Consider the following 14,858-nt stretch of genomic DNA (forward strand, 5'->3'; position numbering starts at 1 on the left):
GGCAGGATACAGTGACAAAACTCAATGAAATGAATGCTTCACTTAGAATACTGCATCCAGTCAGACTCACTTTCAGGTTTGAAGAAAGTATACAGAGCTTCACAAATAAACAGCAGCTCAGAAACTTTACTCAAAACCAGCCTTGAAAGATAAGCTGAAAGATCTTTAAAACAAGACAGACCTGGGCCGGGAAGGTGGCGCTAGAGGTAAGGTGTCTGCCTTACAAGCGCTAGCCAAGGAACGGACCGCGGTTCGATCCCCCGGCGTCCCATATGGTCCCCCCAAGCCAGGGGCAATTTCTGAGCACATAGCCAGGAGTAACCCCTGAGCGTCAAACGGGTGTGGCCCAAAAACCAAAAAAAAAAAAACAAAACAAACAAACAAACAAAAAAACAAGACAGACCTAAAGACATACCAAACTTCTAAACAAAGATGGCTCTAAATCCCATGACAATTATCTCCCTCCACATCAATGGGCCAAATGCACCAGTTAAAAGACACAGAGTGGCAAAATGGATCTAAAAGCTAAATCCAACATTCTGCTGCCTAGAAGAAATACATCTGAATAGTCAGAACAAACACAGACTCAAAATCAAAGTGAAAGCACACATCAGGAAGGAAAAAGGGGCCTACATAAATAGTTTAATGACATAGCTTATAAAATTAAAAATCGATCAACAAAATGAACCCAAAATAAGTAAGCAGAAGAAAATAACAAAGCTTAGAGCAGAAATTAATGAAATAGAAACCCAAAAAATAATCCGAAGATCAATGATAGTGAGGTTCTTTGAAAAAATGAACCAGATTGATAAATCACTAGCAAAACTCACAAAGAAAAAGAGAGAGAAACTTAATTAGAAACAAAAGATATAGATATCTCTGTATAGATAATACAGAGATCCAAAGGGTAATCAGAGATTACTTTGAGAAACTCTATGCTACAAAACATGAGATCCTGGAAGAAATGGGGAAAAAATAAGAAAAGAAAAATAAAAGACATTATTGTAATAATGCCCAGAGACAATAGAGATGAGGACTGGAAGAATCGGCTCACGATATGAAGTTCACCACGAAGAGTGGTGAATGCAGTTAGAGAAATGACTACACTAAGAACTATCATGACAATGTTAATGAGTGAGAGAAGTAGAATGCCTGTCTCGAATACAGGCGGGGGTGGGGGACGAGGGATATGGGGGCCATTAGTGATGGGAATGTTGCACTGGTGAAGGGGGGGGTGTTCTTTATATGACTGAAACCCAGCTACAATCATGTCTGTAATCAAGGTGCTTAAATAAAAAAAAAAAAAGAGAGAAAGAAACAATAATATTTGTCATTGGCTTGTGGTAGATGGCCTTGACTATATTAAAAAAAGTTCCTTCCATTCCCATCTTGATGAGAGTTTTTTTTTTTTATCAAGAATGGGTGTTAGATGCTATCGAGTCTTTCTTAAAAAAGAAGAAATTTAAATGCAAAACATGTTTCCACATAAATATTAATAAATCCATCAGTCCGACCTTTCATAGTTTGGTAAATCCAGTTGTTTGAGTCTTTTTTTTTTAATAATTTTTTATTGTGACCAAAGTGCATTACAAATCTTTCACAGGATTATTTATGGTACATAGTGACAATGAATGAAGGGCATTCCCACCACCAGTGTTGTCCTCCCTCTACCGCTGTTCCCAGCATGTATCCCATATCTCCCTCCTCTACTGCCCCCCAGAATACTAGTGTAACTGGTCTCCATTTTACAGCTTGTTGTAGACTGGTTATCTATTCTGTTGTTGGAGATAAAAAGGATAAGAAAAAGGAAGAAAAAATTTGGTAAGAAATACCGTATTTTTCGGTGTATAAGACAACTGGGCGTATAAGACGACCCCCTAATTTTGCAGTTAAAACATAGGTTTAGGCCTATATTTGCTGTATCAGACGGAACGTTCCTGTGCTGCAACTGTATGTACCACAGTGAGCCAATCACAAGCAAAGGTTCAGAGGTTATACTGTAATAGACTTCCTCTCTGACTCTGGCCAATCTGAGCAGGCTTTTGACAGTGTAGATTCGGTATAGAACATTGTCTAATTTGCATGCATAAAAAGCCTGCTTGGATTGGCTGAGTTAGAGAGGCGGTCCGAGCAGCCTTGCAGTGATTGGTGCAGGATCGAGTTGGAAAATTCGTTTTGTGGCAATATTCAGACAATTTCGTTTAGCGGCATATTGAAACATTTTTCGGGATATACTCGGTGTATAAGACGACCCCCGATTTTCGGTTGACTTTTTTGTTTCAAAAGTCGTCTTATACACCGGAAAATATGGTACCAAAAAAAAAAAAAAAAAAAAAGGAAGAGGGAAGAAAAAATGTACCTGGCAAAGAAAAAAAAAATCACCAAATAATAATCACAAGAGTGAAAAAGACAGAAAAAAGTGGAAGAAAAAAAGAGAAGGAAAATAAAGTAAAAAAGTAACAAATCAAAACAAAACAAGAAAAAGAAAGGGTGCTGGAGTGGCAGGGTTTGGCGTTCCCCCACTAGTTGTTTGAGTCTTACATATTTCACTGTGCACCACAGGTGAGTTAGTCCTTGCAAAAAGGAATCTCTGGAAAGCTGTGCAAAATGGAATTTTCAGAAATTTATTATGAGGCCACAGCAATAAAAAACAGAAATGGAAGGAGAAACACAGGCAAAGAACCCTGCTAAAACACAGCGAGAAATCACTGCATATGAGAGAGAAAGAGGGAGGGAGGGCGGGCAGGCAAGGATGGACTCAGAGGAGGAAAAACAAGCTGGTAAAGAAGCCCTAGGATTCTGAAGAGCACACAAACTTCCTTAACTTTCAGCCTTTCCTTTCTGCAGGCCTGACTTGGTTCAGGAGGGACCAAGCCAGGAGAAGTAATAGTCATTGCAGCTGACCTTCTCGGCAGAGCTGAAAGACCTCTGGAAGACAGGGAGATCAGTGGCAAAAACAAAGCAAAAGAAAACCAAAACCCAGTGATTTGGGGGCACAGAAAGGAAACAGGCCAAGTCTATCCCTGCTCCCCACTTCCAGGGAACAATGCAGCAAAGGGGCCAGGGCCCAGGTAGAGACCTGTAACAGGTATTTTTGGTAAGAAGAGTGTTTACTATATTGAAATAAACTCATCTGTTCATTAAAAAAAAGATTTGGGAGCAGAGATCTCACATCTGGGTGGACCCACCTCCCAGGCCCCCCACCCGTGACACTATAATAAATTCTGGCTTTTTTATCACAGTCATCTCCCTTTCTCTCCAGAGCCAAGGCCACAGAAACAATTTGAACACTAGAGCTACAGCGCCATCTCCAGGAAAGAAGGAGAAGCTAACCCAGTCACATACATTTAAAACAAATTCTTAGGGCCAGAGAAATAGTACAGTGGGAAGGGTGTTTGCCTTGCACACAAGTGATCTGGGTTCGATCCCCAGCATCCCATAGGGGGATGCTGAGCACCACCTGAGCACAATCCCTGAGCACCATCAGGAATGATTCCTGAGTGCAGAGCCAGGACTAACCCCCAAATACTGCTGGGTGTAGCTCAAAACCAATCACTCAATTAATGAAGTCTTCAGGCCACTGTTATAAAATGATATTCCTTAAAAAAAAAAAAAGTGACAAGTTCCAGAGCACAAACTAAAAGACAAAGAATTGAAGGAGGTGACAGAAAATGAAAGAAAGCATTCATAGCAAAATAAAAATGTTAATTTTAACTAAATAAAAAAAGCAAATTCCAGATTGCCTCCCTTCTCCCCAAATGCTTAAGAGCACAAGATGTTCTTCAACAAAGAAATTCAGGATATTCCAACATTTCAAAGAGAGCCAGAAAGCCAGAACAGTGGGTAAGGTGCTGGCCTGTGTGCTGCTTACTTGGGTTCAATCCTTAGCACCACATATGGTCCCTTAGATCCTACCAGATGTTATCCTGGAGCACAGAAAGAACCAGGAGTTAGCCCTGATCACACCACAGAGTATGCCCTCCCCCCAACAAAATACACACAGAGAGGGTGGATATGAAGAAGACACTGAATGAAATTCAATCTAATGTGGAAAATATTAACGAGTAGACTGAATCCTACAGAAAAATGGAAGAAATTTAAGAGAAATGACAACAATAACTCAAAGAAGAGAAAGAAGATTTAGGAAAACTAAAGAAAATCTGTAAGAATGTCAGGTTTTGGGCTGGAAAGATAGCCCAGTGGTAGGACAATTGCCTCTCACACAGCCAATCCAGGATGGATGGTGGTTCTAATCCTGACATCCCATATGGTCCTCCGAGCCTGCCAGGAACAATTTCTGAGCACAGAGCCAGGAGTAACCCCTGAGCATTGCTGTGTATCACCCAAAAACCAAGAAAAAAAAAAAAGAATATTAGATTCTATCAAGAAGGGCAAATACAAACATGATTATGGTGAGAGAAAGTGAGTAAAAGAGAGGAGCAAAGATCATATTTATTTATTTATTTATTTATTTATTATTGGTTTTGGGGCCACGCCCGATGTGATGCTCAGGGGTTACTCCTGGCTATGCACTCAGAAATCGATCCTGGCTTGGGGGACCATATGGGACACCGGGTATTGAAGCAAGGTCCATCCTGGGTCAGCTGCGTGCAAGGCAAATACCCTACCGCTGTGCTATCACTCTGGCCCCCATATTTATTTACTTTAAAATTTTATTTAAAAATACTTTATTGAAACCTCAGGAGCTCAAGCCCCACCCTAGATTGGAAGGCCAATCTCCGCAGCTGGCCTGGGAGTGGGGAAAACCCAGGGTGCCCCATCAGGTCCTCCCAGAAACCCACCTGGAGATCCGGAGGAAAGGGGGAGAGGGGGGTCGGGTGACCCAGGTCCGGGCCCCCCCTACCCTAGGCCGGGCCAAGTGGCCCCTGGCACATACGGAGGTCTGCCAGGAGCCAGCCCGTGCCGGCTGAAAATCCTGCACCAGGAAGGGAGGAAGGCCCTCCCAGGCCCAAAGGACCAGAGCTCAAGACCCACCCTAGGCCAATCTCCGCAGCTGGCCTGGGAGTGGGGAAAACCCAGGGTGCCCCATCAGGTCCTCCCAGAAACCCACGCGAACATATACTCCTCCCAACCATCAGTACCCCAGATTTACCCTTCTTAATACACAGTTCTAATCTCAGACCAAAGACATACAGTGGATCTAACAATCCCAGAACTATTTAGAAGGACATAAATTGAACACATATATCTTTTGAATATTTTATATATATTTTCTTTAACAGCTGTAACTCTCTCTATATTCTTCTACCATGATGTTTCTATTCACTTTTCATCTTGTCTTTTCTTTGTAAGCTGTTCAGTAAGGATTGTTGGTGGAACTGTCCCTCAGTTTAATGCCTATGATTGAACTATGTCATGGAAATTGCTGATCTTGTTCCTATTGCCTCCAAATTGGCCGATAACGCTTCATGGCATTGATCTTTGTTTGCATAGACACATTAAAATAGGAAAACACTATACCTACAGATAAGTTCTTATCTAATAAATCTCAGTACAATGTACCTTACACCCTGAACATTGATATAATGACCTGGCACAGGCCTCAGAAAAATGGGCATCCTCCATTCACGCCAGAACCAGGCAAGCTATCTACGAAACATCCAAGGTCTTTTATAGCAACAGCTGGAAGCAGTCCTCTACCAGGAAAGACACTACCAAGGGTCTGACATCGACCTCCTAAAAAGAGACTTCCGTTTACACTGAGAAGACTTGACAACAACAATGACCTGCTCTACAGGACATGTTTCTCTCTAGTGCCCCTTAAGTGTGAGGTGAAAGGAGAGGATGCTCTGCACCATCCTGACTGCAATATGGGATATGCAGACTCCAGGATCTTTAATACAGAAGCATGATACCAACAACAGAGACTATGTGAGGAATGGAGGTGTATTGCCACTACAGACGATGACTTGAATTGGACAAACTAGTTTGCCTAGAGCCTAGAGTCAGTCCTGTGCCAGGAAACTTCAGGGGTAGGGCCTCCTTGTATTTAGACCATAATTTTTCTTTCCATGTCCCTTATATTTTGGTGGGCCTATGCAAACAAATGCCACTCTAACACCATTTTTTACTATTTTTCCTTGACTCCAATCCTTAAGAAAAACAACCCACTAAAACTTTTGAGGTTAACTTAAACTAGTAAGCATGTGCATGGAACTAGATAAATGTACTTTGCCCTCAATGTTTAAGGAGTTACATAAGTCTAATCTCTTTGGATTATATTGTGTGCTGCTAAGAAATAGTATGTAATACAACTGGGGATTTGAGGGACAAATTAATTGTATTGTACATGGGTTCAGTTTTGTTTTTCTTAATGTTCTTTGGCTGAAAGTTCAAGGCTGGGATATCATCAATGGAACTACCGAGAATTCTGTTTATGGGTGATTGGGCTTCCACTGTAACTTTACCCTGTCCTCTTTCTTTGCATCTTTGTTGTCATAATTAAAATATCAAAAAAACAAAAAGAAATAAAAAAAAGACAAAAAAAATACTTTATTGAAACCATTGTGAGACCATATTTAAAGGAATAATAGTTGAGAAATCCCCAAACCTTAGAGAACAAGTAAACAAAAGTCAAAGAGGGGCCAGAGTGAATGGCAAAATAGGATATGCAATAGCCACTGTCTTCTTTTGAACTTACTGATGGTAATCCTAGAGCTGATGATACCAAATTTGACACAGATCTGTTTCTCCTTCAGGCTAAGCAGCATGAAAATTGGTATCATGGATGATGAAGCTGATTCCCATTTAGTAATTTCCCTTTCTCAGTAAAGTCAAAGTCAGTTTTACAGATTTCAAAACTGGGGTTTATAATTGAACAAGTTCAGCCACATTTTGGTAGTTTCAAAATAGAAATTTCTATTTTAAAAGAAAATTCCTTGAGCTCGGGAATCACTGCTGGAGTATCATATGGGGTGTTAGGGATCGGACCTGGGTCCACCATGTGCAAGGCAAGTGCCTTACCTGTTGTCCTATTGCTCTGGCCCCAACTTGGATTTCTTTTTTTCTTTTTCTTTTTTTTTTTTTTGGTCACACCCGGCAGTGCTCAGGGGTTTTTCCTGGCTCCAGGCTCAGAAATTGCTCCTGGCAGGCACGGGGGACCATATGGGATGCTGGGATTTGAACCGATGACCTTCTGCATGAAAGGTAAATGCCTTACCTCCATGCTATCTCTCCGGCCCTAACTTGGATTTCTTAAGAGGGATTCTTGTGGGCAGTGGAGGTCGCACAGAGGTTTGGAGCACATAACTCTCGTGCAGGAAGCCTAGAATCAGTCTTCCACAATGCACAGTTCCTATCCCTGCCAGGAGTGATCCCTAAGTACTAATCAAGGTATAATCCCCCTCAGGGGTGCCCCCCAAATATACCCACTTCCAAATGGTCAACACTATTGGCAGGAATTTTAGGAGTGTAGTCAGTTACTTGTTCTTATTTGAGCTCTTAAAAACATTGCCCTCAATCCCCCTTATGTAACATAAGAAGTACTATTTACCATATAGGTCCTAACTGACTAGCACTGTGCCATTTCCTTATTTAAATACTTCCACATACCAGTATGCAGGAATCAATGTCTAAGTGACACAAACAACGCTATAAATATCAATAAAAATTCATTAGTTAAAATTGCCCCCAATTTAATAACGATTGCAGACACATCAATGTCTGATTATAGTGTGACTCAGCTGATGCTTAATGTATGTCACTTGTTGATCTATTGATAGATCTCACGCTGAGTGCATCAGGATAGCAGACAGCATTGTAAAAGCAAGACATTTTTGAATGAGAAGAAGTTGCTAGTTCAGCAAGAATTTGGGAGGTTCTAACACCAGGTAGAAAATTTTCCACTTGATTGAAACTACCTAATGGTGTCACCCTATAGTAATAATAGAGGAAGATATTAGGACAGCGAGTGATGCTGGCAGAGATGTTTGTTTAATGAGCTGAGATAGGGTCGGGGACTGCACTGGAGGGGTGCAAGGAGAGACAAAGGATCGGGTATGGCCTCCACCCCTCTTCACATAGTAAGTGGAGTCTGCATATATTCTGAATTTCAACTGGGGAAAGTTATCTACCTGGCCTCAGATGGAACAAAGACTAGGTGCAGCCTTTTATTTTACATATTTAGGTCATTTTATCAGTTCTTATTCCCACTCAGAGATAAGACAAAGAAACAAGCTTGTGTTTGCCAGCTTTCAATTCTGACCTAGTTTTCCTTTTAGCTTCTACATACTACAATGAGTAATCAGAAATGAATATTCTCTCCAAGTTAGAGGATTTAGCAAATATATGAGTACATATACATGAGTACTGTATGTTCATTACTAAACTGCTTTGATTTTTTGGGGTCATACCTGGAAATGCTCAGGGGTTGCTCCTGGTTCTGCATTCAGGAATCACTCCTGGTGGGCTTGGGGATATCATATAAGATGCTGAGGATTGAACCCGGTTTGGCTACATGTAAAGCAAAAGCCCTTCCCACTGGACTATTGCTTTGGCCCCTCAGTGGCAAAATATTTTGGGGGAGGGGGCAGGGTTCTTCTTCTTTTTTTTTTTTTTTTGGTTTTTGGGCCACACCCAGTAACGCTCAGGGGTTACTCCTGGCTATGTGCTCAGAAGTTGCTCCTAGGGGCCGGGCGGTGGCGCTAAAGGTAAGGTGCCTGCCTTGCCTGTGCTAGCTTTGGACCGACCGCGGTTCAATCCCCCGGTGTCCCATATGGTCCCCCAAGCCAGGAGCAACTTCTGAGCACATAGCCAGGAGTAACCCCTGAGCGTTACCGGGTGTGGCCCAAAAACCAAAAAAAAAAAAAAAAAAAAAAAAAGAAGTTGCTCCTGGCTTGGGGGACCATATGGGACACCGGGGGATCGAACCGCAGTCCATCCAAGGCTAGCGCAGGCAAGGCAGGCACCTTACCTTTAGCGCCACCACCCAGCCCGGGCAGGGTTCTTCTAACACTGCAAACGGCTGTAACTAATTCCACTCATTTCTTTTTTTAAATTTCAGGAATTCCTATACATTTTCAGGCAGTTCTTTCTTTCATTCTTTTTTTGGTGGAGATTTTGGGGTATTTTTAAAAAAAATTAATATCTTTATTTAGGCAGCATGATTACAAACATGTTTGTAGTTGGGTATTAGTTATACATAGAGGTGATTCTTTTGATGACTGCTATCCTTTAGGAACTGATGTTTCTAAGACTGAAATTAAGAGTTCAGGCAAACTAAGCTTAACACAGAGGAACTATATTTACTAGTCAACCTAGTCAGACAATCTACATTGTATGTCTATGCGCAATACTGACAAGAAATGGCACGAAGATCTACACACGGGCACCTTCGCTGGTATAAAAAACAACCAAAGCTTGGGTCCAACCACTAGCTGGTGGCGTTAGGAATGTATGCAGAACCCAAGCAACTGTTCATGCTTTCCTACACCAAAGGAGAATTTACACTCCTAAGGGGGGACAATTGTCAACAGCAGGAAATGTGAGCCACTGAATAATCTCCCAAGATTTGGATGCCACAAAAGGATTATTACCCATCATTTGGAGACACGATAGTTAGCAAATACCAAAGAAGGTGCTTCTTGGCTTTTCACATGAACTATGTCTCCAGTTTTCTAACTCAAATAAAAAAGACCAGAGAATACTGTTCCATTGAGAGAACTCAAGTCTATTATTAGTTATTCTTCCTGATTATTTCCTTGACATTTGTTAGGCCCTTATTCAAAAGTTCATTCTCTTCTTTAAGTCTTCCCTTTGTTCTCTGCTAAATGAAAGAGTATATTTCTGAAATATATGTGGGTAAAGGAATGGGAAATATCGAGTTAAAGGTGGTGGTGGTGGGGAAATCCACAACAGTCCTTCATGGATTTGCCAAAACTCACCATCAGAGGGCACAACGGTACTGCAATAAACAACCCTCAAATTCTGCCATGGAGAGAGTCTCTGGTGTACCTAGAAAACACAAAGATACATTCACTGTCAGCACAACTATCACATGTACATGTGTATAGGGTAAACAGCTGCTGGTTGCTTCAGTTGTATGTACTCTTTGGATAAATGTATTTTGTTTTAAAAACATTCTTTTCTTGGGGCTGGAGCACAGTACAGCAGAGAGGGCTGATCCAGGTTTGATTCCTGGCACCACGTATGAGCCTCTAAACACCACCAGGAGTGACCTAATAGCACAAAGCCAGGTGTAGGCCCTGTGCACTACTGGGTGTGACCCAAAACTAAACACGAAGAAATACTTCTTTCTCAAATTCCTGATATCCTTAGAGAATGGTTTAAAATATTTTGGTTTGTTATACAGATCTATTTGCAAAACACACAAATTGTTTTCTCATCTATGTTTAAAAACACAGTATTGGTTTCAACTTTATCCAAATCAAGACTAAAATTTCTGGCTGCTTCTTTCTTCTCCTGCAAGTTAGATAGATCTACAAATGGCCTGTCTATCTATTTATCATTTATCTATATTTCACTCTGTATTTTTTTTTACTAAGTAGAGGACGGTTATCAAAAACATAAATTTTAGTCTTTCTCTTCACCTTTAAAACAAATTTTGGCCAGGTAACCTCACCCTTGGATTTTTTAAATCACAACCTTCTGAATGTTGGAAGGAAATCACTCTCTGTTTTGAGTATTTCCTCAAAGGGTCTTTATAGAGTTAGACTTGAGATTCGGGTTCTCACAGTTAAATTAGTTTTAGAAAGAATGCTTTTCTTTGATGCTTATTACTTACAAAAATATTTTATCCCTCTGTACCAAAATTAACATTTTGTACCTCTAAGGCCTCCAAATCTCCAAATCCCCAAGTCCATGACTCTGTAAAAGAACATGGGGTGGGGGGACAGCTCAGAGTTGGGCTGCAGATTCTGCATGCAACAGTATGAAGGCTCAACCCTGGGACCACAATGTCCTTTGGGCCTCGCACCATTTCAGCAACTCACCATTAACAGCCATGGGAATTGCTATATGTAGCCTAAAAACCAAATAATCATAAATAAAATATTTTCTTTTCTAACATTTAAGGCACAATAAGCAATGAAGGCAAACTGAACTTATTTCATTGATATGTCATGTGAAGAAACTCATGTCCTAGGAGTCTGGACCTATCAATTACTTTGCATTTACTTAGGTTTGTAAATCAACTTCTTTTACATTTACACTTGGTTTCTTGAAGAGGCAAGGTGGTGCTGAACAGCTTAGGAAGGGGGGTGGCTGCTATTAATAATTTTCCTCACTGCTTCCTTTGTTCTTGAATGCTGACAAAGCACAGGTAAAAGACAGGATTAAAGAAAAAGTAAAATTAAGAGTCTGTATTTTGTACAAAAGCTGGGGGGATGTTATTGTTCTTAGGAAAAGAATGGGTGAAGTTTTAGAGGTACAGCATTAGGTTGATCTGACACTGTAAAATAAATCAGGAATAATTGAGGCCGGAGCAATAGCACAGTGGTAGGGTATTTGCCTTGCATGTGGGTGACCCAGGACAGACCTTGGTTTGATCCCCTGATCCCATATGGTCCCCCCAAACCAGGGGTGATTTCTTAGCACATAGCCAGGAGTAGCCCCAGAGTGTCACTGGGTGCGGCCCCCCCAAAAAAACAAAAACAAAACAACAACAACAACAACAAAGAAGAAGAAGATGAAAAATAAATCAGGGGCTGGAGTGGCAGCACTAGAGGTAAGGTGTCTGCCTTGCAAGTGCTAGCCTAGAAAGAACCATGGCTCAATCCCCTGGCGTCCCATATGATCCCCCCAAGCCAGGAGTGATTTCTGAGTGTCAATGGGTATGGCCCCAAAACAAAAACACAAAAACAGACAAAAAAAAAATCAGGAAATAATAAAGAATATGCATGTGCATGTAGACATATAATATGTGTGCAGAAAGTAAATTAAATATAGCAGTATTAATCATGATGGATCAAGTTGAGAGGTATCAGATTATACATATACTTTCTGCAATTTTTCTTACAAGTTTGAATTTTTTTCAAAAAACTGCTGAGAATTTTGGATCCCAAAAGGCCTGTTACATACTTCTCTTATTTTGATATGAAATATAATTACTGACTTTTCTGTCCCTTTTAAAAACTGCTTCAAAAAATACAGATGGGAAAAAACCAGAATAAAGATGGTTCTAGAAATTTACACTCTGCAATTTTGTCTATCAACTACCTAAGATTTGCCTAACTTTTTCAACTCAGGATAAACTAAAAGAGAAGAAAGAAAGGGCTGGTGGGGAGAAGTTAGCTCACAACATTTCTTATTTTAATGAAATGAATGATTCTCAAACTCCAAGGAAGCCTGGTGTGGTTTCCCTTTCTGTCCAAACCAGCTAAGAATGAAAAAAAACGTAGGTATACGTAGGTATAACCATGGGCCTTTTAAATTCCTCTGCAAGGAGCAGGACCCAACAGCTGCTCTAAAAATCACTCTGCACCCTCCCACATGTTGGGTACTTGTGACAGACTCGGCAGTGAGAAGCCGAGTCACTGAAAGGGAAATAAATGAGAAGTTAACTTCAGAATCTTTCTCATACCTGGTTCAAAACACAGACAACCTGGGGCTCGAAAATTCCCAACACCATGACTCTATTTAACTGCAAATTTCAACCTGGGAATATGAATTCTTTATTGGCTGAATGAAAATAATGTTCCTTTATTTCGGAGATTTCAGACAATAGGACTATTGGAAGAAGAAATCTACTTTCAGAGAATTCATTATTTTAAACAATTTCTGTCTTCTCTGTCTTTAACCCAATGGCGCTTAGGGCTTACACCTGGCTCTGTGCTAAAGGATCACTCTTGGCTAGGGCTCTGGGAATAATATCTGATGAAAGGGATCAAACCCAGGTCAGCATCTTGCAAGGCAAGCACCCTACCCAACTGGGCTATCACTCCCACTCCAGCCTTTAAACACACAGTTTTGGGAAAACTTCTCAGTTTTTAAGTTATCTTTAGCAAAGGTATTTTATTTTCATTTTATTGATTAAAATTAAAACAAAGCCATTCTGGAGTATAAAAATAAATAATAAACACATTGCCTAAGAATTATAACAAAGGATAGTAAAGGCTTTTGTAGAATACCAAGGGATAAAATCAAATAACATAGCTAGGATTTTCATAGATAATTCAAAACTGAAAACACTCAGACCAAGACCTTTTCACCTCACACTGCCTGACAGAAGCAGGTCAGGGACTAGAGGAGGAAAAGTTAATTTTTGCCCCAACTTTACATAGACTAGGGGGGCTGGCATCACTTTATCCACACCACTCTCCATTTTTCCTCCTCAATTTTTAAAGCTGCACTAGATCCTGTTTTTCAAAATTACTCTAGCACAGTGCGACTCTACAGAGAATGTGAGGCTATTATAACAAACACATAAATTCTGAAATACAAATTAAGCTTCGCAACTGCTCTATTAAATTCCATCTCAGCACTACATTGGCACTAAGCTGCATATTGGCACAGGGGCAGGTAGAACACTCAAACCCAGAGAATTCATATCCCCAGGCTTTGGAATTCATGGCCATGTTACCAAGGGAAAGAAAGGCTGTAGATGGAAAGAAGGCTTCTAAGTTTAAGAGAGGAAAATGATCCAGTGATGATTTCTGGAGAGAATCCAAGTTATCACAGGAGTTTTCAGAAAGAAAAGGTTGGCTGGGGGACCCAGCGATGACAATGTGAGAAAGACACCCACACACACCGTGTTGCCAGAAGAAATGGAGCAGAAGCAGGAAAAGATGAGGAAACATTTCCCCTCCAGTACCTCCAGAAAAGCACAGCAGGGCCGACTGGTTTGAGTCCAGTGAGACCTCAAACGAACTTCTAATAACAGTGAACTATATGATAACGTATTGAGGTCAGTAGAAGTCACAAAATTCCTGGCAATTTGTGAGCAGCAATAATAAGAAAACACTATTATAACCTCCAAGTCTCCCAGACAAAAAGAAAATACAGTCAGTGAGGATTCTCATTAAGAGAAGAGAGAAAGCATGTAGCAATTTGTCAGGAAAAGTAAAATATTTCTTGGTGCAAAGCTCCAAAAGAAATGTCTGATGTATTTCTTCCTGTAGTTTAGTGTAGAGGTAGTTTTATTTTTTTTACTTATTTATTTGGTCTTTTCCACCTCTGCAAAAGGGTTTATCCATTATCTAAATCTACTGTAGACTATTCCTAAAAGAGCAGTTAGGCCATTTTTAGGTTTGGATAATAATACTGGAGTTAAGATTTGTAATGTATTTTCTAGGTACCTATTAAACACAGGCACATCAGTATGTATCTAAGAGCAGACTTGTTGGGCCAGAAGAGACACATTTGGTTAGTCTGAACACAAAGTGCAAAGTGACAGGATATAATTGAAACTTAAAAGAATTGCAGATGCGCCTAAATGTTGTGAACACCTGATAAAACCAGGTTTGATGCATTCTGGCCATTCTCCTAGGAATATATTATTATTTTCTAATATCTGTTACTGGGTTAATGAGGTAGAGACTTTTTTCATGTCTGTTGACATTATGGATACTTTTGAATAACCTTTGAAATCTCTCACTCACTCATTTTTTTCTTTTGCTGAATAGTTGGTTTTTCCACCTTATTACATTTCTTAAAATGGCTTGGACAGAAGGCAACATAAATGTATGTATTGTTATGTTTTTTTACCTCACCATGTAACTTGTTCATGCCCCACACCTGTCCCAAGTGCTCACCCCTTCCCTTCTCCCTCCTCTTCTTCTTCTTTTTTTGTTTGTTATTTTTGTTGTTGTTGTTTGTATTTTTTTTAATAATAATTTTTTATTGTGATCAAAAAGTGAGTAACAAATATTTCTCAGTATCCC

The 14,858-nt window shown here is 40.3% G+C and overlaps 1 protein-coding gene across 1 annotated transcript in view; it reads right to left on the bottom strand.

The window, feature by feature from the left end:
* The window catches only part of MCU (mitochondrial calcium uniporter), a 157,944-nt gene that overhangs the window by 24,287 nt on the left and 118,799 nt on the right, over positions 1-14,858 (bottom strand). The window contains exon 2 of the mRNA XM_049788104.1: positions 9,903-9,972. Within this exon, the coding sequence (XP_049644061.1) occupies positions 9,903-9,972 (70 nt within the window). The remainder of the gene's footprint in view (positions 1-9,902; positions 9,973-14,858) is intronic.

The sequence above is a fragment of the Suncus etruscus genome, chromosome 15 (assembly GCF_024139225.1).
Source record: "Suncus etruscus isolate mSunEtr1 chromosome 15, mSunEtr1.pri.cur, whole genome shotgun sequence".
Classification (NCBI taxonomy): Eukaryota; Metazoa; Chordata; class Mammalia; order Eulipotyphla; family Soricidae; genus Suncus; species Suncus etruscus.